The sequence below is a fragment of the Salvelinus alpinus genome, chromosome 2, assembly GCF_045679555.1.
Source record: "Salvelinus alpinus chromosome 2, SLU_Salpinus.1, whole genome shotgun sequence".
Taxonomy (NCBI): Eukaryota; Metazoa; Chordata; class Actinopteri; order Salmoniformes; family Salmonidae; genus Salvelinus; species Salvelinus alpinus.
In genome coordinates this window covers 36,573,180-36,594,707 of record NC_092087.1, presented here as the reverse complement: position 1 = coordinate 36,594,707, position 21,528 = coordinate 36,573,180, and the positions used below count along the sequence as shown (strand labels likewise).

At 43.3% G+C, this 21,528-nt stretch overlaps 1 protein-coding gene across 1 annotated transcript; it reads left to right on the top strand.

Moving 5' to 3' along the window:
* Nucleotides 1–525: 525 nt before the first annotated feature.
* Nucleotides 526–12,429, top strand: efcab12 (EF-hand calcium binding domain 12). Its single transcript, XM_071376576.1, has 8 exons — nt 526–1,195; nt 4,821–5,027; nt 5,119–5,368; nt 5,545–5,708; nt 5,847–6,060; nt 10,508–10,715; nt 10,890–11,018; nt 12,031–12,429. Exons 1-8 carry the CDS (start codon nt 716–718, stop codon nt 12,254–12,256), a joined length of 1,878 nt encoding a protein of 625 aa, XP_071232677.1. The 5' UTR covers nt 526–715; the 3' UTR covers nt 12,257–12,429.
* The last annotated feature ends 9,099 nt before the right edge of the window (nt 12,430–21,528 follow it).

Below are 21,528 nucleotides of genomic sequence, written 5' to 3'. Positions count from 1 at the left end.
TTGATTCAATAATTAGCTGGTTAGTTACAACTGGGGTTGGAGTGAAAATGTACAGGAAGGTAGCTCTCCAGGACCAAGGTTGGAGAGCCCTGACCTAGGACATCAACAGCCAGCCACCCACCCCGCATTGTCAAGGCTGCATACAGCAGAAATATCACTGAAATATTCTAGTTCCAACACATCACCTTCTAGTTGATGACCAAATAGGCAGCATAATGCTCATGCCAGTCCTCTTGAACCCACATGTAGTCTAGTAGGACTCTGCAATAATGAGGTGGTGTGTACATGTGTGCGCATCAATTTCAGCTTGTTTTCGGAGACTTCGACTCCAACCACAGGAGTCGACTCCTTTTGACTCCAACAACAGGAGTCAGAGTCGGGGTCGACTCCAAAAATCCTGGAGTCCATTACTTTGACCCCCACGCGTTTCCATGACAATTCCATTGTTGGTCGAGTTCGACTGACATCTTTACCGCATCTACAGTATGGAGTGGCCCATGCAAAAGCAACAAAAGGTTCCATGGTTACCATGCGTAAACACGCACGAGTGGATCGAGAACCAGCGCTACTCCCCAAGAGTAGACGGCCATGACAAGTCGAATGCTGAAAACAGAACTGGTGTCGCTACTTCTCAATTTAAAATAGGAATACATTATATACAATATAAATCCAAAACTGTTTCATTTGATTAGGTCTATAGGTCAGCACACAAAAAATGGATGATTTGGAGATAAAGGAACAACTGGCGCGGATTAAAAAGAGAGATTTATCGCAGACATATTTCTACAAAATGGCAAGCAGAGTTTTCGGTCCCGCTAAAACACGGGACAGGGTTTTCATCGCGCCACCGATGCCCAAACGGCCCGTTTGCACGCCGAAGCCTGAAAGCCAAGTGCTGACAAAAAGCCGATATGGGTCAGTGGCGGCCATGGTGTCGGGTACAGGGGACAGAGTCAGTGGTGCTCCAATGACAGTGATGCCTTTGGAAGTTAATGACGCGAAGCACCAAGACTGGGTTAACCAAAGGAGGTCATTTCGTCGACAGTTCGATAGTCTCGGAGACTTGTCGAAGTGGGTTAACAGCAAGCCGACCGTGACCGAGCTGGAGATGTTGGTTGTGGAAAGAGAGAAAAAGAAACAGAGAACTCCCTCACCTGTCCTGGGTTTTACTTTGACACCTCCTGAGGCTCTTAAGGTAACCCCAGTGAGCAAAATTATGTTGAAAATATGTATTGTAGACATTTTTTCCAGGCGTTGAAATCAGGTTCATTTTCGGTTCTGAATTAAAGTTGAATAGACCTTTAATTAAAATGTTTAATTTTTTTTGTTTCTATGGCCAAATTTCAACTATACTTTCATTTACTTATATATAGAAAGCATTATCACATTCATAATTTTTTATTCTAATTGGAGCCAACTGAAGATTGCATTATGGAATATTTATTATTCCTCCCATTATGTGTTTTTCAAAAAGCATTAGAAGTGGCAAGTTTTCAGACCAACAAAAAACCACAACAGAACACAAACTACAATAACACTCTTTTACAGTCTTGCTAAGACTGTGATATGTGGTTGTTTATCTGCCTTAATTGAATGCACTGGCGGTAAGTACTTTGACTAAGAGCATCTGCTAAAAGACCAAAATGTAAATGTAAAAAATAAAGACTTGCGAAGCATGCAGGATATTATTATAATGACATCCGCCCCCAAACAAGACCACATTTGGTTTGCTCTGACCGGACCAAATCTGAACCAATCATAGACATCTACGTATTAATGGAGTTTTTAACTTTAATGATGTAGAATGGCGCCCGAGGGGATGGCTGCCATATTACGTGCTCCCAACCAAATGTGCTATTGTGTGTGTTTTTTCGCAATTTTTGTAACTTATTTTATACATAATGTTGCTGCTACCATCTCTTATGACCGAAAATAGCTTCTGGATATCAGAACAACGATTACCAGAGTACGACCCTGCCTCACACAGGAAGCGGCGCAGGTCCTAATCCAGGCACTTGTCATCTCCCGTCTGGATTACTGCAACTCGCTGTTGGCTGGGCTCCCTGCCTGTGCCATTAAACCCCTACAACTCATCCAGAACGCCGCAGCCCGTCTGGTGCTCAACCTCCCCAAGTTCTCTCACGTCACCCCGCTCCTCCGCTCTCTCCACTGGCTTCCAGTTGAAGCTCGCATCCGCTACAAGACCATGGTGCTTGCCTACGGAGCTGTGAGGGGAACGGCACCTCAGTACCTCCAGGCTCTGATCAGGCCCTACACCCAAACAAGGGCACTGCGTTCATCCACCTCTGGCCTGCTCGCCTCCCTACCACTGAGGAAGTACAGTTCCCGCTCAGCCCAGTCACAACTGTTCGCTGCTCTGGCCCCCCAATGGTGGAACAAACTCCCTCACGACGCCAGGACAGCGGAGTCAATCACCACCTTCCGGAGACACCTGAAACCCCACCTCTTTAAGGAATACCTAGGATAGGATAAAGTAATCCTTCTCACCCCACCCCCCCCCCCCCTTAAAAGATTTAGATGCACTATTGTAAAGTGGCTGTTCCACTGGATGTCATAAGGTGAATGCACCAATTTGTAAGTCGCTCTGGATAAGAGCGTCTGCTAAATGACTTAAATGTAAATGTAAAATGTACTCACCTTGAACTAGACAAAGAGTTTTTCTTTAATGAGTCCGATGCAGAGGATGTTTTGGTTCCCCGAGACCAGGCCCAAATCCCTGTCATTCGCGTGAAGAAAAGACGGAAATACAGGGGGCTGAGATCGGGGTGCCTTGTGAGAATTCATCGGCGAGTGTGTAACCCGCCTCTACAATCACTGGAAAATAAACTTGATGATGTCCGTTTGAGATTATCCAACCAACGGGACATTAAAAACTGTAGTATCTTATGTTTCACCGAGTCGTGGCTGAACGACTATATGGATAATATAGAGCTGGCTGGGTTTTCCGTGCATCGGCAGTACAGCAGAACAGAAACCTTTGTGTTCAACCTCTCCATGAACGAGTCTGTAATACCTACGTGTTTCAAGCAGACCACCATAGTCCCTGTGCCCAAGAAAGCGAAGGTAACCTGGCTAAATAACTACTGCCCCATAGCACTCACGTCGGTAGCCATGAAGTGCTTTGAAAGGCTGGTCATGACTCACATCAACACCATCATCCCGGAAACCCTAGACCCACTCCAATTCGCATACCGGCCCAACAGATCCACAGATGACGCAATCTCAATCGCACTCCACATGGACTTTTCCCCACATGGACAAAAGCAACACCTATGTGAGAATGCTGTTCATTGACTACAGCTCAACGTTCAACATCATAGTGCCCACAAAGCTCATCACTAAGCTAAGGATCCTGGGACCTAACACTTTCCTCTGCAACTGGATCCTGGACTTCCTGACGGGCCACCCCAGGTGGTAAGGGTAGGCAACAACACATCTGCCACGCTGATCCTCAACACTGGGGCCCCTCAGCTGTGCGTGCTTAGTCCCCTCCTGTACTCCCTGTTCACCCACAACTACATGGCCAAGCACGACTCCAACACCATCATTAAGTTTGCTGACGACACAACAGCGACAACGATGAGACAGCATATAGGGAGGAGGTCAGAGACCTGGCAGTGTGGTGCCAGAACAACAACCTCTCCTTCAACGTGAGCAAGGCAAAGGAGCTGATCTGGACTACAGGAAAAGGAGGGCCGAACAGGCCCCCATTAACATCGACGGGTTGTAGTGGAGCGGGTTTAGAGTTTCTAGTCCCTTGGTGTCCACATCACTAACAAACTATCATGGTCCAAACACGCCAAGACAGTCGTGAAGAGGGCACGACAACACCTTTTCCCCCCAGGAGAAAAGATTTGTCATGGGTCCCCAGATCCTCAAAAGGTTGTACAGCTGCACCATCGAGAGCATCCTGACCGGTTCAATCACCGCCTGGTATGGCAACTGCTGGGCATCCGACCGTAAGGCGCACCACTGGGGCCAAGCTTCCTTCCATCCAGGACCTACTGTATATATTAGGCGATGTCAGAGGAAGGCCCAAAAAATTATCATAGACTCCAGTCACCCAAGTCATAGACTGTTCTCTCTGCTACCGCACGGCAAGCGGTACCGGAGCGCCAAGTCTAGGTCCAAAAGGCTCCTTAACAGCTTCTACTGCCAAGCCATAAGACTGCTGAACAATTAATCAAGTGGCCACCCGGACTATCTACATTGACAACCCCCCCTCCTTTGTTTTTACGCTGCTACTCGCTCGCTGTTTATTATCTATGCATAGTCACTTTACCCCTACCTACAGTACATGTACAAATTACCTTGACTAACCTGGTACCCCTTGTATATATTGTTATTTTATTGTGTTACTTTTTTTTGTGTTACTTTTTATTTAGTAAATACTTTATTCACTCTATTTCTTGAACTGCATTGTTGGTTAAGGGCTTGTAAGTAAGCATTTCACATTAAGGTTGAACCTGTTGTATTTGGCGCATGTGACAAATAAAATGTGATTTTATTTTATTTACAAGTTTGTACAGCACCATACAGCACAGTACAGTAGAGCATATCAGAGTTTAGTTCAGTACGGTAGAGTTTAGTTCAGTAGAGTAGAATACAGTTCAGTACAATATAGTTCTTTACACTGTACTTTATTGTGCTCTGCTGTACTCTACTGTACATCACTGTAATCTACTATGCTGTATTCTACTGTACTGTACTAAACTATGTGTTCACTGGAAAATCATCAATGAGTGATGCCTCCATGGCTCATAGACCCCATTATGTTACTTGCTCTGTCCCTTCTCCAGGCCAGAACACGTGCCAGCCCAACCCAGCCTTCTCGGCGGGCTAATGTGCCTCGCACACGCGCAGTCCGGTCCCAACTGCGCGAGGTAAAGGAGGTAAGGAGGTACCTCCGCACTCACAAGCTCCGACCCTCTGAACTGGCCAAGAGGCTTGACAAACATGGCACGGGACGCATCAGTCGGAATGACCTCCGAGCTGTGTTTGAGAAGGTAGTGATCCTATGAATAATATAATGACATGGCAATCCGTGTGAGTGTAGGCCTATGTGTGTGTTTATTGATATTGATGCATCTCCATCAGGAGGGCCTCCCTGTGGTGCCAGAGCATCTGGATGACCTGGTGTCCACTCTTAGCGGCATGGAAGGGGACACGATGACAGTGAAGGACCTGGCGGAGGGCATCAAGGCCTGGAGCCTAGAGAGGGAGGAGGAGACTGCCAGCTGGGGCCGCAGGGGCCTGACAGAGAGAGGAGAGCTAGAGCTGGAGAAGGGATGCAACAGGGAAATAGAGAGAGTGAGGGGCAGGGAGCAGCGGTCTCCGAGCATCCCAGGTTAGTAAAGATGGAGACATGATCCTCTCAGCTCATCACCCAATCAGCATTGTGTAGCATTGTTAAGTTGTATGATGTGATTAAATGGATACAAATGCAGTGCTAGAAAGACCTCCCATTGCCTTGTCTCCTCTCCTCTCCCCTCTCCTCCCTCCTATCCCCTCTTCTCCTCTCAGCACGGAGGCCAGTGTGGAGCCGTGGTTTTAAGCGTGGGTCAGGGAGGCATGGTGCCCAGCTCCTGCCCCTCCCCAGTCCTGAGCTGTGCCTGCAGACTCCCCTGTCTCTAGAGGAGCAGCAGGAGCAGGCCCTTATACAGCAGCACCGCCGCAACAGGATCAAGGTGAGGGCAGGACCAACACAATCAAATCCTACAGGCAGGACACCTCCTGTCCAGAGACAACTGTCACTACAGAGCATCAAGGCTATTACGGCCATTCTCTCTATGTTTCTCACTCTCTGACTATAACCTGGTCTGTAGGAGGGCATACAGGATGAGGAGGTGCTGGCCATCATGAGGACAGTGTGTACAGGGAACACCACCCAGGACGCCCACTCCCACCCGTCCTCTCTGGGAGGAGACACGGCCCGAGCGTTGGACAAGTTCAGGAGACAGTGTCTGGGGGAGTACCTGGACTCATTGGACCAGTGTCACACACACGGGGTCACGGTCAACCAGGCCACACTGGAGAGAGGTGAGACCCATAGAAAAACACCCATACAGAAAATATGACACACACAATACACAAACACAGTACACTAGACACCCAAGCACATAGCCACAGGAAGAGGTTTAGTTGGGTGTGCTGGATGGGGGTGGACACCTTTATAATAATGCATTGCATGCATCTATAATCGCATTTGCATGGTGGCATACAGTTGAGCAGACACGTTTTTAGGATTTACACACTTGGGTTAACATGTTTTAGCAGGGTCTGGAAAACAAATGGGCCTTTAATAAACGCATTTCATGCAATTCTACGTCATTTGCATGATAAAAGACATTAGCACAAAATGGCCAAAATAATACTTTGTTTCATCATTATTATTATTTTATATCATTGTTATTATTGTATCCGTATGTATTTACAGTTGAAGTCGGAAGTTTACATACACCTTAGCCAAATACATTGAAACTCAGTTTTTCCCAATTCCTGACATTTAATTATATAAAAAATTCCCTGTCTTAGGTCAGTTAGGATCACCACTTTATTTTAAGAATGTGAAATGTCAGAATAAAAGTAGAGAGAATTATTTATTTCAGCTTTTATTTATTTCATCACATTCCCAGTGGGTCAGAAGTTTACATACACTCAATTAGTATTTGGTAGCATTGCCTTTAAATTGTTTAACTTGGGTCAAATGTTTTGGGTAGCCTTACACAAGCTTCCCACAATAAGTTGGGTGAACTTTGGCACATTCCTCCTGACAGAGCTGGTGTAACCGAGTCAGGTTTGTAGGCCTCCTTGCTCGCACACGCTTTTTCAGTTCTGCCCACAAATTTTCTATAGGATTGAGGTCAGGGCTTTGTGATGGCCACTCCAATATCTTGACTTTGTTGTCCTTAAGCCATTTTGCCACAACTTTGGAAGTATGCTTTGGGTCATTGTCCATTTGGAAGACATATTTGCGACCAAGCTTTAACTTCCTGACTGATGTCTTGAGATGTTGCTTCAATATATCCACATAATTTTCCTACCTCATGATGCCATCTATTTTGTGAAGTGCACCAGTCGCTCCTGCAGCAAAGCACCACCACAACATGATGCTGCCACCCCCGTGCTGCACGGTTGGGATGGTGTTCTTCGGCTTGCAAGCCTCCCCCTTTTGTTTGTACAGATTAACGTGGTACCTTCAGGCATTTGGAAATTGCTCCCGAGGATGAACCAGACTTGTGGAGGTCTACCATTTTTTTTCTGGGGTCTTGGCTGATTTCTTTTGATTTTACCATGATGTCAAGCAACGAGGCACTGAGTTTGAAGGTAGGCCTTGAAATACATCAACAGGTACACCTCCAATTGACTCAAATCATGTCAATTAGCCTATCAGAAGCTTCTAAAGCCATGACATAATTTTCTGGAATTTTCCAAGCTGTTTAAAGGCACTGTCAACTTAGTGTATGTAAACGTCTGACCCACTGGAATTGTGATACAGTGAATTATAAATTAAATAATCTGTCTGTAAACAATTGTTGGAAAAATTACTTGTGTCATGCACAAAGTAGATGCCCTAGAGGACTTGCCTAAACTATAGTTTGTTAACAAGAAATTTGTGGAGTGGTCGAAAAATGAGTTTTAATGACTCCAACCTAAGTGTATGTAAACTTCCGACTTCAACTGTATCTAAACCAGTTCTTTAAATATGCAAAACGTGTTTTGTTTAAGTTTGATCTGTCTTTTTAATTATGTGCTCAGTTTTAATTTTAAGATAGGTACTGTATAAGTAGACCTTTTGTTAAATACATATAATTAGTCTATTGCTGTCATTTGTTGGGTAAGTTAGGCACTAGCCTTTCTTGGTAATTGCTGCAATATAGCCTGTTCAAAACTTTTGTGAAGGTTTAAGCCCAGTTCCAAGTGTTTTGCTTCATTCTGTTGACCCATTTTCTTTGGCCAAATTAAGTTCCAACTGTAATGTTGTGTTTGCCGCGATATAATATCCTTCTCGTATTTTACCTATAAACAATGGCTTGACTTACTTTTGATATTACCCTAATAAAGTTTAGGAACTTTTGTGAAGGTTTGGTCTGGTGGGGCTATTAGCGTATACTGCAGTATATGAAGGTAGAGCACACCCGCATTCCAACTGACTCCGACAGTTGAACTTGAGGTGACAAATAATGTTTAGGTCTACCAGAGTTACTCCTACAATCTAACAATATAATACTTGTCTAAAAAAAATATTCTGATAGAAAATGTACGAATGAATCTCCTTCTGTACGCCTATATCTGTATAGCAGACTCAGTAGCCCATCTGACAAGGATAAAGAAAAGCATGTTGGTGTCGTAGCATGCAGCTGGCATGTCTCTATCTCTCTCTGAGGCTAGGCCTAAGCTGGGTTCTCTTCCTTTATATTCATTTTGTAAATATGAATATCATACAGTAGACACCTAAGCATAGCAGTCCATTTAAATGTTGAGCTCGAGGTGATTTAGTCCTCCAACCGCTAGAGAGTGTCCGAAGTTAGGGGGTGTCCGATGGGGGAAATTAGCTATACAGGCCTATGCATGCAATGCCCTGATGCATTTATTGCTCAAATCTCTGACAGCTGAACCGTGAGGTGGACAATTATTGTTTTAGGAAAGTCAAAACAATATAACAATAGGCTATAAAGTTTTGCATATGCTACACATGGAAACACAAGGAATAGTGTTTTTGTAATTTGTTATAGGCTGTTTGTAAGGAATGTAAATGTGGCTCATTTGGCCAATATCCCTGGTTTATTGATGGCGCTGGCTGCGTGGGTGGACGCCCTATTAGGTTACACACCCAATGCATATGGATAACCAGTACATTTCTCAAATGTCAGATGATAAATTAAAATCTTCCCAGTCACTTGTCCAGAGCCAAATTTTCCTAACAAAAACATGATATATAGTATACACTGACTGTACAAAACATTACGAACACCTGCTCTCCATGACATAGACTGATCGGGTGAAAGCTATAATCCCTTATTGATGTCACTTGTTAAATCCACTTTAATTCGTGTAGATAAAGGGGAGGAGACAGGTTAAAGAAGGATTTTTAAGCCTTGAGACAATTGAGACATGGATTGTGTATGTGTGCCATTCAGAGGGTGAATTGGCAAGACAAAAGATTTAAGTGCCTTTGAACGGGGTATGGTAGTTGGTGCCAGGCGCACCGGTTTGTGTCAAGAACTGCAACATTGCTTAGTTTTTCGCACTCAACAGTTTCTGTGTGTATCAAGCAGAGGCTGGTGGGAAGGATATATAGGATTACAGGCTCATTGTAATGACTGAATGGACCGGAGTCAAACGTGGTTTCCATATGTTTGATTTGTTTGATAACGTTCCATTGATTCCATTCCAGCCATTACATTGAGCCCATCCTCCTATAGCTCCTCACACCAGCCTCCTCTGGTGTCAAGAATGGTCCACCACCCGAAAGGACATTCAGCAAACTTGACACAACTGTGGGAAGCATTGGAGACAACATGGGCCAGCATCCCTGTGGAACGCTTTTGACACCTAGAGTCAATACCCTCACAAATTGAGGCTGTTCTGAGGGCAACTCAATATTAGGAAGGTGTTCCTAATGTTTGGTATACTCAGTGTATAGTATAGGCTACAAAATACATTTTCCAGTGACACTGACTCACCCAATGATGAAGATGCAGCATAGGGTACTCACCGGTGATGTGCTCTTTCCAATATCTGAAGATAAGTTACTTTGAAAATCAGTGCAGTTCACTCAGAATTGCTCCAAAATTGTTGCGATTTTTTTTTTTGCTTCTACAGACAGATTAGTCTTCTCTTTTTAAACTGACAGCCGCAACCATAGAAATATAACCCATAGATGGCAGTTCCCATTCAAGTCAGGACTGGCAGCCAATGCTAGTGTACCCATGAGTTTAACAGTCAAAGTGCCAGGATTAGAGGTTCCAAAATCCTTCTATGGATTATCCTGTATCCATGGCCACAATGCAACAAGCTGTTCTATATTTGCCACGCATGCTGCCCTAGTTGCGGCCTTCCCGACTGTAAGTGTTTGTGATAAAACTTAATCCACAGCTATTTTTTTTTTAGAAGCTATTGATCCTCTGTAGATAAATGATGCTCTCTGGTGTAGTATTTTGAATGATTTAATTTATGTCTGTTCAGGCAGGAGTAATGTAATTTTGGGGGAAATACTTTTTTTATTGCCTAATTTGGGCAAAAGTATTTATATTTATCAGGGTGTGCTGCAGCACCCACAGCACCCCAAATACCGTGAGGCAGGCATTAGGTAAAGCACAAACATATACCCCTTTGGCTTTACATACAAAAACAATTCCAGATGATGTTGACACCTTTTCTATTCTAATCACATGACCTTATGTGACAAGTACCCTTCATTACTGATTAATAGCACTTTAAAGCACCTTGATTGTAGGTGTGTGTGTGTCCTGCTCCTCCTCAGTTCTGCTGCATCCAGGGGACCATGTCCTAGGGGGTCCAGAGAATCTCGTGCTGAGGCAGGCAGGAACCAATCCCATGCCGGGGTGTGGGGGCCGTCTGAGGACCTGGATCGGTTACAGCAGCAGTACCCCACGGGGGGGCGAAGAGAAGGAAGAAGAGGAGCATGGCCTGGAGGAAGAGGCCGCTCTACACAAAGTCTGCAAGGATACGTGAGTATTTATGTCATCAACCGCAGATAGATGATCAAATTGACCACACAGTGACAGTCAAATCAAGCAGAGAATAGTGATTTAAGTTTGTATTATACCACATGCAGTACTGACAGTGAGGGAGAGGTCAACAGCTCTGACATTACCTGTGGTGTTTTCTGACTTCTCTCCCAGGCCTTTGTACCCCTCCCATAGGTCTGTACGTCGGGGCCCCAAGATGATGACCCTGTCCACAGGTCGAGCTGAGGTCAGACACAAGACAGAGTGCTGGCTGACCAGGGAGGAGTACACCCACATGACCAGGTGAGGAGGAAGTGACATAAGTGTTATTATAGCAAGCAGCCACACTCTTAGAAAAAAATATGCTAAGTAGAACCATACAGCGTTCTTCGGTTTGTCCCCACGGGGAACCCTTTTTTGTGCTGGGTACAACCCTTTGCAGAGGGTTCTATCTAGAACCCTCTATGTAGGGTTCTTCAAAACCCCCCTGCAAATGGTTCTACCAAAAACCATTTTATCATCTAAAGGTTCTTCCTAGAATCGTCTATGAGGTGTTTTACCGAGAACCCTTTTATCTTTGGAGGGTTCTTCCTAGAACTCTCTATGAACGGTTCTACTAGCCTTATTAGCCTTTAAAATAAAAATATTTTTGACAATATATTCCATATATCATAAAGCATTTCTTTGAGGGCTTAGTTATACCCTAACACAGTGGTTTACAGGCCACATTATACCCTAACACTCCTGGTTTACAGGCCACATCAGGCCTGCAAGTCACATTATGCTGGCTTGCAAAGTGATGTGTAATTCCTATTGGAATCCAGGCAGAGTTAAGATATCCAACAACTGGAATTGTTAATCACCCGCAACCTGCATTCAGAATGACTGCCAAGGTAGAGAAGATTGAATATTGAGACTACCTCAATAATCTAAACTGGGACAACCATCTCAGTAACGGGTGCAATAAATCGGTACATTCAATGTACATTCAGAAACACAGATTACAGTAAAACAAATAATTCTGATAATCTTCCTGCAATAGAGCATGCTGGGAAATAGTATATATGGTTCTATGTAGAACCATTCTTGCCTTCCAAAAAATCATCTTCCAAAAACGGTTCTTAGGATGTTAAAAGTTAGGTAGAACCCTTTACCTTTGTTTTCCTAAAAGGGTTCTTCTGATCAAATCCTATCGCTCTGCAAAGAACCCTTTTGGAACGCTTTTTTCTAAGAGTGCACAATGATAGTAGCCACAGCAACAAGAATGTATACTGTTTAACATGTGTAGTGTGTATGTTCTGTTTGTTTGGAGCAGCAACATGAGGGAGCCGTCCAGCCGTAGAGCCGACCCTAACGCGTTCTGGACTGGTCAGGACAACCATGTGAGACTCTACCTGCCCAGAGTGGGCCTGTCTCCTGAGGGGGTCCTCTTTGAGCACATCATCCGCTCTCCCGCCCCAAGCCCCGGCAGCTGGCCTGTCAACGACAGGGGCTACTCCACCTCTGGAGACATAGATGGACACAAGGCCTACACCCTGTAGAGCGCTTTACTCCATGCTCCAGATACAATATTGTACTTTCATGTGGGAGTTCAAAGACTTTTTGCTGTTAGATTATGGTTACAGTCTTATCCAAGGGTCTCCTCTTCATTTCACGAGGCTATTTTTAATTGAGATTATTTCGTCTTTGAAGCTAATAAAGACTATAATATAAAGTAAATGTCCAGTGTCGTGGCAATGTCCTGTATTACCAAATGAGGAGAGTTACAAACCACACACCAGTCAGAGTTATACTTAAACTTCATCTTTAATAATATGAGCTTTAAAATCGTCCTTTGACTCTCAGATCAATTCAGTGTCTATAATGAATTCTGAGAGTGCCTACAAAAGAATACCAATATATTTTATAGCCAAGATACACCCCCCTAGTTGACATGACAAACCATAGATAATAGGAACTCTTCACAAAGGGCCTTATACTTGAGAAAGGAGTATCCCATAGCCAGATAGCATTAGCTATAAATTATCATTCAGTTTGGTCTCTAAGACGAGGTTCTAATCTCGTTCCTGGTACTTCATAGTACAAAAACATTACCTCACTATCTGGAATGCTCTTTAGGCTTTATTGACCAAAGACATTGTAAATCTCCTCTGTCAGTGCTATCTCATAGAGGCCCATCCTCAGTGGAACACTGAACACACAATAGTCGACAGATTCTATTCTGTCGAATAAAACAACCATTCTAATGCAATACAAAGATTATAATATAATCTTACAAGCACTATAACATAATCTCGCAATTTTCCACGACACCAGTCAGAGGAGTATCCTTTTAGGTGAGTAGTTTTTAATGACGATCTTTCAAGACTGTCCCAAAGAAAACCCACCTACTGCTTTATTACATGCAGTCACATTGTCGTGCACGCTATGACATCTCCCCCTTTAAAGGGATACTTCAAGGTAGTTTTGTGAGCCAATGATAACTAGCGTTAGGGGTTGTGTCCCTCTCTCTACCTTCTTTCTCTCTCTTCTATTTTATTTTCAACGGACTATGGGACAGTGCTAGTAGCAGTGGCTTGACCGCGATTGGTGCTGTTGCCCTAGTCCACGGACCCCTCTGACACCTGAAGGACTGGGAAGAAGGAAAGATAAAAGTGGCTTGACCGCAGCCCAACCTGACTCCCCAGTTCACGGACCACCCTGACACCTGAAAGATTGCGAGCGAAGGAAAAGTAACAGGGGCTTGACCGCAGCCTGACCTGACTACCCAGTTGACGGACCACCCCAGATGACAAATGACTACCGCCCTGTAGCACTCACATCTGTAGCCATGATGTGCTTTGAAAGGCTTGTCATGGCTCACATCAACATCATCATCCCGGAAACCCTAGACCCTCTCCAATTTCGCATACCGCCCCAACAGATCCACAGAGGACACAATCTCAAGCGCACCCCACACTGCCCTTTCCACTGGACAAAAGGAACACCTATGTGAGAATATTGGTCATTGACAACAGCTCAGCGTTCAACACCATTGTGCCCACAAAGCTCATCACTAAGCTAAGGACCCTAGGACTAAACACCTCCCTCTGCAACTGGATCCTTGGCCTCCTGACGGGCCACCCCAGGTGGTAAGGGTAGGCAACAACACATCTGCCACGCTGATCCTCAACACTGGGCCCCCTCAGCGGTGTGTGCTTAGTCCCCTCCTGTACTCCCTGTTCACCCACAACTACGTAGCCAAGCACGACTCCAACACCATCATTAGGTTTGCTGACGACACAACATTGGTAGGCCTGATCACCGACAACGATGAGACAGCCTATAGGGAGGAGGTCAGAGACCTGGCAGTTTGGTGCTAGGATAACAACCTCCCCCTCAACGTGAGCAAGACAAAGAAGCTGATCGTGGACTAGAGGAAAAGGAGGGCCGAACAGGCCCCCATCAACATCGACGGAGCTGTTCTGGAGCTGGTCGAGAGTTTCAAGTCCTTGGTATGCACATCACCAACAAACTATCATGGTCCAAACACACCAAGACAGTAGTGAAGAGGGCATGGGTCAGGAGAATGAAAATATTTGGCATGGGTCCCCAGATCCTCAAAATTACACAGCTGCACCAGCAAAAGCATCCTGACCGGTTGCGTCATCGCCTGGTATGGCAACTGCTCAGCATCCGACCGTAAGGTGCTAAAGAGGGTAGTGCGTACGGCCCAATACATCACTGGGGCCAAGCTTCCTGCCATCCAGGACCTACAGTACCTTGCAAAAGTATTCATCCCCCGTGGCATTTTTCCTATTTTGCAAACCTGTAATTTAACTGGATTTCTATTTGGATTTCATGTAATGGACATACACAAAATAGTCCAAATTGGTGAAGTGAAATTAAAAAAATAACTTATTTCAAAAAAATATAAAACGGAGAAGTGCTGCGTGCATATGTATACACCCCCTTTTCTATGAAGCCCCTAAATAAGATCTGGTGCAACCAATTACCTTCAGAAGTCACATAATTGGTTAAGTAAAGTCCACCTGTGTGCAATCAAGTATTTGATACACTGCCGATTTTGCAGGTTTCCCTACTTACAAAGCATGTAGAGGTCTGTAATTTTTTATCATAGGTACACTTCAACTGTGAGAGACGGAATCTAAAACAAAATCCAGAAAATCACATTGTATGATTTTTAAGTAATTAATTTGCATTTTATTGCATGACATAAGTATTTGATACATCAGAAAAGCAGAACTTAATATTTGGTACAGAAACCTTTGTTCGCAATTACAGACATCATACGTTTCCTGTAGTTCTTGACCAGGTTTGCACACACTGCAGCAGGGATTTTGGCCCACTCCTCCATACAGACCTTCTCCAGATCCTTCAGGTTTCGGGACTGTCGCTGGGCAATACGGACTTTCAGTTCCCTCCAAAGATTTTCTATTGGGTTCAGGTCTGGAGACTGGCTAGGCCACTCCAGGACCTTATGGCATTGAAGCCATAATGTATTATTCCAGCCCAGGTGCAATTTAGATTTGGGCCACTAGATAGCAGCAGTGTATGTGCTAAGTTTTAGATTGATCCAATTAACCATTGCATTTCTGTGAAAAATGTACTATCAAGACTGCCCGAATGTGCCTAATTTGTTTATTAATAACTTTTCATGTTCAAAATTGTGCACTCTCCTCAAACAATAGCATGGTATTCTTTCACTGTAATAGCTACTGTAAATTGGACAGTGCAGTTAACAAGAATGTAAGCTTTCTGTCAATATCAGATATGTCTATGTCCTGGGAAGTTTTCTTGTTACTTACAACCTCATGCTAATTGCATTAGCCTACGCTAGCTCAACCGTCCCGTGGACGTGACACCGATCCCGAATAAGTTTAAATCCAGACTTGGGCCACACACCCACTGCACTGAATTGCAAGCTAGTTCTTTTTTTTATTTTTTATTTCACCTTTATTTAACCAGGTAGGCCAGTTGAGAACAAGTTCTCATTTACAACTGCGACCTGGCCAAGATAAAGCAAAGCAGTGCGACACAAACAACAACACAGAGTTACACATGGGATAAACAAACGTACAGTCAATAACACAATATAAATATCTCTATACAGTGTGTGCAAATTAAGTAAGGAGGTAAGGCAATAAATAGGCCAATAGTGGCGAAGTAATTACAATTTAGCAATTTACACTGGAGTGATATATGTGCAGATGAGGATGTGCAAATAGAAATACTGGTGTGCAAAAGAGAAAAAAAAAAATATATATGTAGGTAGTTGGTTGAATGGGCTATTTACAGATGTGCTGTGTACAGCTGAAGCGATTGGTAAGCAGCTCTGACAGCTGACGCTTAAAGTTAGTGAGGGAGCTATAAGTCTCCAACTTCAGTGATTTTTGCAATTCGTTCCAGTCATTGGCAGCAGAGAACTGGAAGGAAAGGCGGCCAAAGCAGGTGTTGGTTTTGGGGATGACCAGTGAAAAATACCTGCTGGAGCGCATGATACGGGTGGGTGTTGCTATGGTGACCAGTGAGCTGAGATAAGGCGGAGATTTACCTAGCAAAGACTTATAGATGACCTGGAGCCAGTGGGTTTGGCGACGAATATGTTGCGAGGGCCAACCAACGAGAGCGTACAGGTCGCAATGGCGGGTAGTGTATGGGGCTTGGTGACAAAACGGATAGCACTGGGATAGACTACATCCAATTTGCTGAGTAGAGTGTTGGAGGCTATTTTGTAAATGACATCGCCGAAGTGAAGGATCGGTAGGATAGTCAGTTTTACGAGGGTATGTTTGGCAGCATGAGTGAAGGAGGCTTTGTTGCGAAATAGGAACCCGATTCTAGATTTAACTTTGGATTGGAGATGCTTAATATGAGTCTGTAAGGAGAGTTTACAGTCTAACCAGACACCTAGGTATTTGTAGTTGTCCACGTATTCTAAGTCAGAGCCGTCCAGAGTAGTGATGCTGAACGGGCGAGCAGGTGCGGGCAGTGATCGGTTGAATAGCATGCATTTAGTTTTACTTGCGTTTAAGAGCAGTTGGAGGCCACAGAAGGAGAGTTGTATGGCATTGAAGCTCGTCTGGAGGTTAGTTAACACAGTGTCCAAAGAGGGGCCAGAAGTATACAGAATGGTGTCGTCTGCGTAGAGGTATCAGAGAATCACCAGCAGCAAGAGCAACATCATTGATGTATACAGAGAAGAGAGTCGGATTTTGACAAAAGCCTTGGCCAGGTCGACAGTACTGCCTTTTATCGATGGCGGTTATGGTATCGTTTAGGAACTTGAGCGTGGCTGAGGTGCACCAGATTGCATAGCGGAGAAGGTACGGTGGGATTCAAAATGGTCGGTGATCTGTTTGTTCACTTGGCTTTCGAAGACTTTAGAAAGGCAGGGCAGGATGGGTATAGGTCTGTAACAGTTTGGGTCTAAGGTGTCTCCCCCTTTGAAGAGGGGGATGACCGCGGCCGCTTTCCAATTTTTAGGAATCTCAGATGATACGAAAGAGAGGTTGAACAGACTAGTAATAGGGGTTCAAACAACGGTGGCGGATACTTTTAGGAAGAGAGGGTCTAGATTGTCTAGCCCAGCTGATTTGTAGGGATCCAGATTTTGCAGCTCTTTCAGAACATCAGCTGTCTGGATTTGGGTGAATGAGAAGCGGGGTGGGGGGCTTGCCCCCCTGCTTGTCCTTGCTTTGCAATGCTTGTAGTTAGCCACTGATTCCTTTCAAACCACTCATTGTTGAATTTGCGATTTCCAACTTGTTGTGTAATGTTTATGGCCGATGAGCACCAATACGTTTTATCTATAATTTCTCTTCACAATTTCTCTTCATATGACATACACGTTTTCAGTTCTGCCCATAAATTGTCTATAGGATTGAGGTAAGGGCTTCTATGGCCACTCCAATACCTTGACTTTGTTGTCCTTAAGCCATTTTGCCACAACTTTAGAAGCATGCTTGGGGTCATTGTCCATTTGGAAAACCCATTTGCGACCAAGCTTTAACTTCCTGACTGATATCTTGAGATGTTGCTTCAATATATCCACATCATTTTCCTTCCTCATGATGCCATCTATTTTGTGAAGTGCCCCAGTCCCTCCTGCAGCAAAGAACCCCCACAACATGATGCTTCCACCCCCGTGCTTCACGGTTAGGATGGTGTTCTTCGGCTTGCAAGCCTCCCCCTTTTTTCTCCAAACAATACTATGGTCATTATGGCCAAACAGTTCTATTTTTGTTTCATCAGACCAGAGGACATTTCTCCAAAAAGTATGATCTTTGTCCACATGTGCAGTTCCAAACTGTAGTCTGGCTTTTTTAATGGTGGTTTGGAGCAGTGGCTTCTTCCTTGCTGAATGGCCTTTCAAGTTATGTCGATATAGGACTCGTTTTACTGTGGATATAGATACTTTTGTACCTGTTTCCTCCAGCATCTTCACAAGGTCCTTTGCTGTTGTTCTGGGATTGATGTGCACATTTCGAACCAAAGTACGTTCATCTCTAGGAGACAGAATGCGTCTCCTTCCTGAGCGGTATGACGGCTGCGTGGTCCCATGGTGTTTATACTTGCGTACTATTGTTTGTACAGCTGAACGTGGTACCTTCAGTTGTTTGGAAATTGCTCCCAAGGATGAACCAGACTTGTGGAGGTCTACATTTTTTTCTGAGGTCTTGGCTGATTTCTTTTGTTTTTTCCCATGATGTCAAGCAAAGAGGTGCTGAGTTTGAAGGTAGGCCTTGAAATACATCAACAGGTACACCTCCAATTGACTCAAATTATGTCAATTAGCCTATCAGAAGCTTCTAATGCCATGACATCATTTTATGGAATTTTCCAAGCTGTTTAAAGGCACAGTCAACTTAGTGTATGTAAACGTCTGACCCACTGGAATTGTGATACAGTGAATTACAAGGGAATTAATCTGTCTGTAAACAAATGTTTACAAACCTTTCTGTTTTTCTAAAACCCTGTTTCACTTTGTCTTTATGGGGTTTTGTGTGTAGATTGCTGAGGATTTTTTGTTATTTAATCAGTTTTAGAATAAGGCTGTCACGTAACAAAATGTGGAAAAAGGTGAGGGGTCTAAATACTCTCCGAATGCACTGTATACATTTGGTATTTGGTATTTTATTAGGATCCCCATTAGCTGTTACAAAAACAGCAGCTACTCTTCCTGGGGTCCACACAAAACATGAAACATAATACAGAATGACATAATACAGAACATCATTAGACAAGAACAGCTCAAGGACAGAACTACATACATTTTTAAAAAGGCACACGTGGCCTACATATCAATGTACACACACTATCTAGGTCAAATAGGGGAGAGGTGTTGAGCCGCAAGATGTTGCTTTATCTGTTTTTTGAAACCAAGTTTGCTGTTTATTTGAGCAATATGAGATGGAAGGATGTTCCATGCAATAAGGACTCTATATAATACTGTACGTTTTCTTGAATTTGTTCTGAATTTGGGGACTATGAAAAGACCCCTGGTGGCATGTCTGGTGGGATAAGTGTGTGTGTGTCAGAGCTGTGTGTAAGTTGACTATGCAAACAATTTGGTATTTTCAACACATTAATGTTTCTTATAAAAAGAAGAAGTGGTGCAGTCAGTCTCTCGTCAACTGTTAGCCAAGAGAGACTGGCATGCATAATATTTATATCAGCCCTCTGATTACAATTAAGAGCTAAATGTGCCGATCTGTTCTGGGCCAGCCGCAGCTTAACTTGTTTGGGCTGCAATCCCAACAAAGGTACACTTATGACAACATCCAGCTCAAGTGCAAGGCGCGAAATTCAAAATCTAGTTTGTTAAAATATTTAACTTTCACACATTAACAAGTCCAATACAGCATATGAAAAGGTAGACATCTTGTGAATCAAGCCAACATGTCCGATTTTTAAAATGTTTTACAGGGAAGACAAAATATGTAAATCTATTAGCTAACCACGTCAGCAAAAGAGAGCACTTTTCTAACTCCATCAGTTTTTTACTCCGTCACTAGCTATCACTAATTCGACCAAATAAAGATATATATAGCCACTAACCAAGAAACAACTTCATAAGATGACAGTCTGATAACATATTTATTGTATAGCATATGTTTTTTTTGAAAAATGTGCATATTTATGGTATAAATCATAAATTACATTTCAGCTACAATCAGAAATTGCACCGAAAGCAGCCATAACATTTACAGACACCAACGTCAAATAACTAATTACTCATCATAAAACATATCTGAGAAATACATACTGTGCAGCAATTGAAAGACAGGATTCTTGTGATTCCAGACAATATTTCCGATTTATTAAATGTTTTACAGCGAAAACAAAATGTAGCGCTATGTTAGCATAGCCACAATAGCCAGACACACTTGGGCGCGCACGACCAGTTGACATGCACGACAGATATATGAAATAACATTATAAATTGGGTCTTACTTTGGCTGATCTTTCATCAGAATGTTGATCAGGGTGTCCTTTGTCCAGATGAGTCGTTGTTTTGAGTCAGAATGGCAACTTTCCCTTCTCACTTAGCATTGGCACTGGTCGACTGGCACGGATTTGTCCAACGTTAAAAAAGTCAGAGAACGGAACACGCAAAACTCCCGAAAAAAATTCAAATAATCTGATTAAACTATATTGAAAAAACATACATTACGATGATATGGTCTCATTTATCAAATAAAAACCCAGCCGGAGATTGTTCCCGTCCAAAACAGCAGCAAAACAGAACACAATATCACTCCCAAGACGCGCGCTTCAGACTTCCGGAAGTGGTCGGTCACGTCAAAGAAATAGCTCTTATTCAACCTCTGAACAAGATATTCACTAAATTTCTTCTCTCATACCCTCTTGACACCCAGAGCAAGGCGTACGGAGTGTACGTAGGGTCTTACGTATAATGACCATGTATAGGCATAACGTTGAAGCGAGCATAGATTTCTGACATTCTACTTCTTGGTCAGGGAAAGTGCTGCCAAATGACTTCTGTACCACTCAGAGAAAAAATTAGAACGGTTTTAGAAACTAGAGATTGTTTTCTATCCAATATTAATATTAATATGCATATTGTAAGAGCAAAAATTGATTAAGAGGCCGTTTGAAAATTGGCACATATTTTCCAGTTTTTCCAATACGCCCCCTGCAGCCATAACAGGTTTTAACTAGGTCTTTCCTTGCCGCACTGGACCACACGACTGGACAATAATCAAGATTAGACAAAACTAGAAGCTGCAGAACTTGCTTTTTGTTGGTTGGTGTCAAAAAAATGTAGACAGATTTTGATAGATATAAAAGTAAAACTAGGCCCTCAAAATAAGACCTTATGAAATACGTATGATATTGTCTTCAATAATATATATATATATATATATATAACTTTAACATATTTATTGATAAGTCCATGGCACAGAATATTTCTGGTAACTCTGCAATTCACTCGAAAGGCAAGGCACTCTTTGGAAATATCTGAATAAGGTTTAACACTAAGCAGTGTGTTAATTTAACACTGGTTCCAGTGTGTATATGGTCCCACTCTTTCAGTGTTGATATAACACTGGATAATTTGCTGTGAGATGTGTGCCTCACGAATATCTGACACCATGTAATATAAAGTAAATGTCCAGTCAGAGGTGTATCTTTTTAGGTGAGTAGTTTTTAATGAACGTCTCTCAAGAATGTCCTGAAGATAAAGTAGTACATAATGCCATACGTGGGTTATGACATGCAGTTACAATGCCTAATACCACAAAGACTACTTCTGTGACTGACCAGTATTTTTCGTCCTATTCAATTT

Excerpts from the sequence above, each read along its gene's own strand:
- efcab12 (XM_071376576.1), top strand. The coding sequence starts at position 716 with ATGGATGATTTGGAGATAAAGGAACAACTGGCGCGGATTAAAAAGAGA. Across the intron at positions 5,709-5,846 it reads ACCGCCGCAACAGGATCAAG|GAGGGCATACAGGATGAGGA; the intron begins GTGAGGGCAGGA and ends CCTGGTCTGTAG. Across the intron at positions 11,019-12,030 it reads GAGTACACCCACATGACCAG|CAACATGAGGGAGCCGTCCA; the intron begins GTGAGGAGGAAG and ends TGTTTGGAGCAG.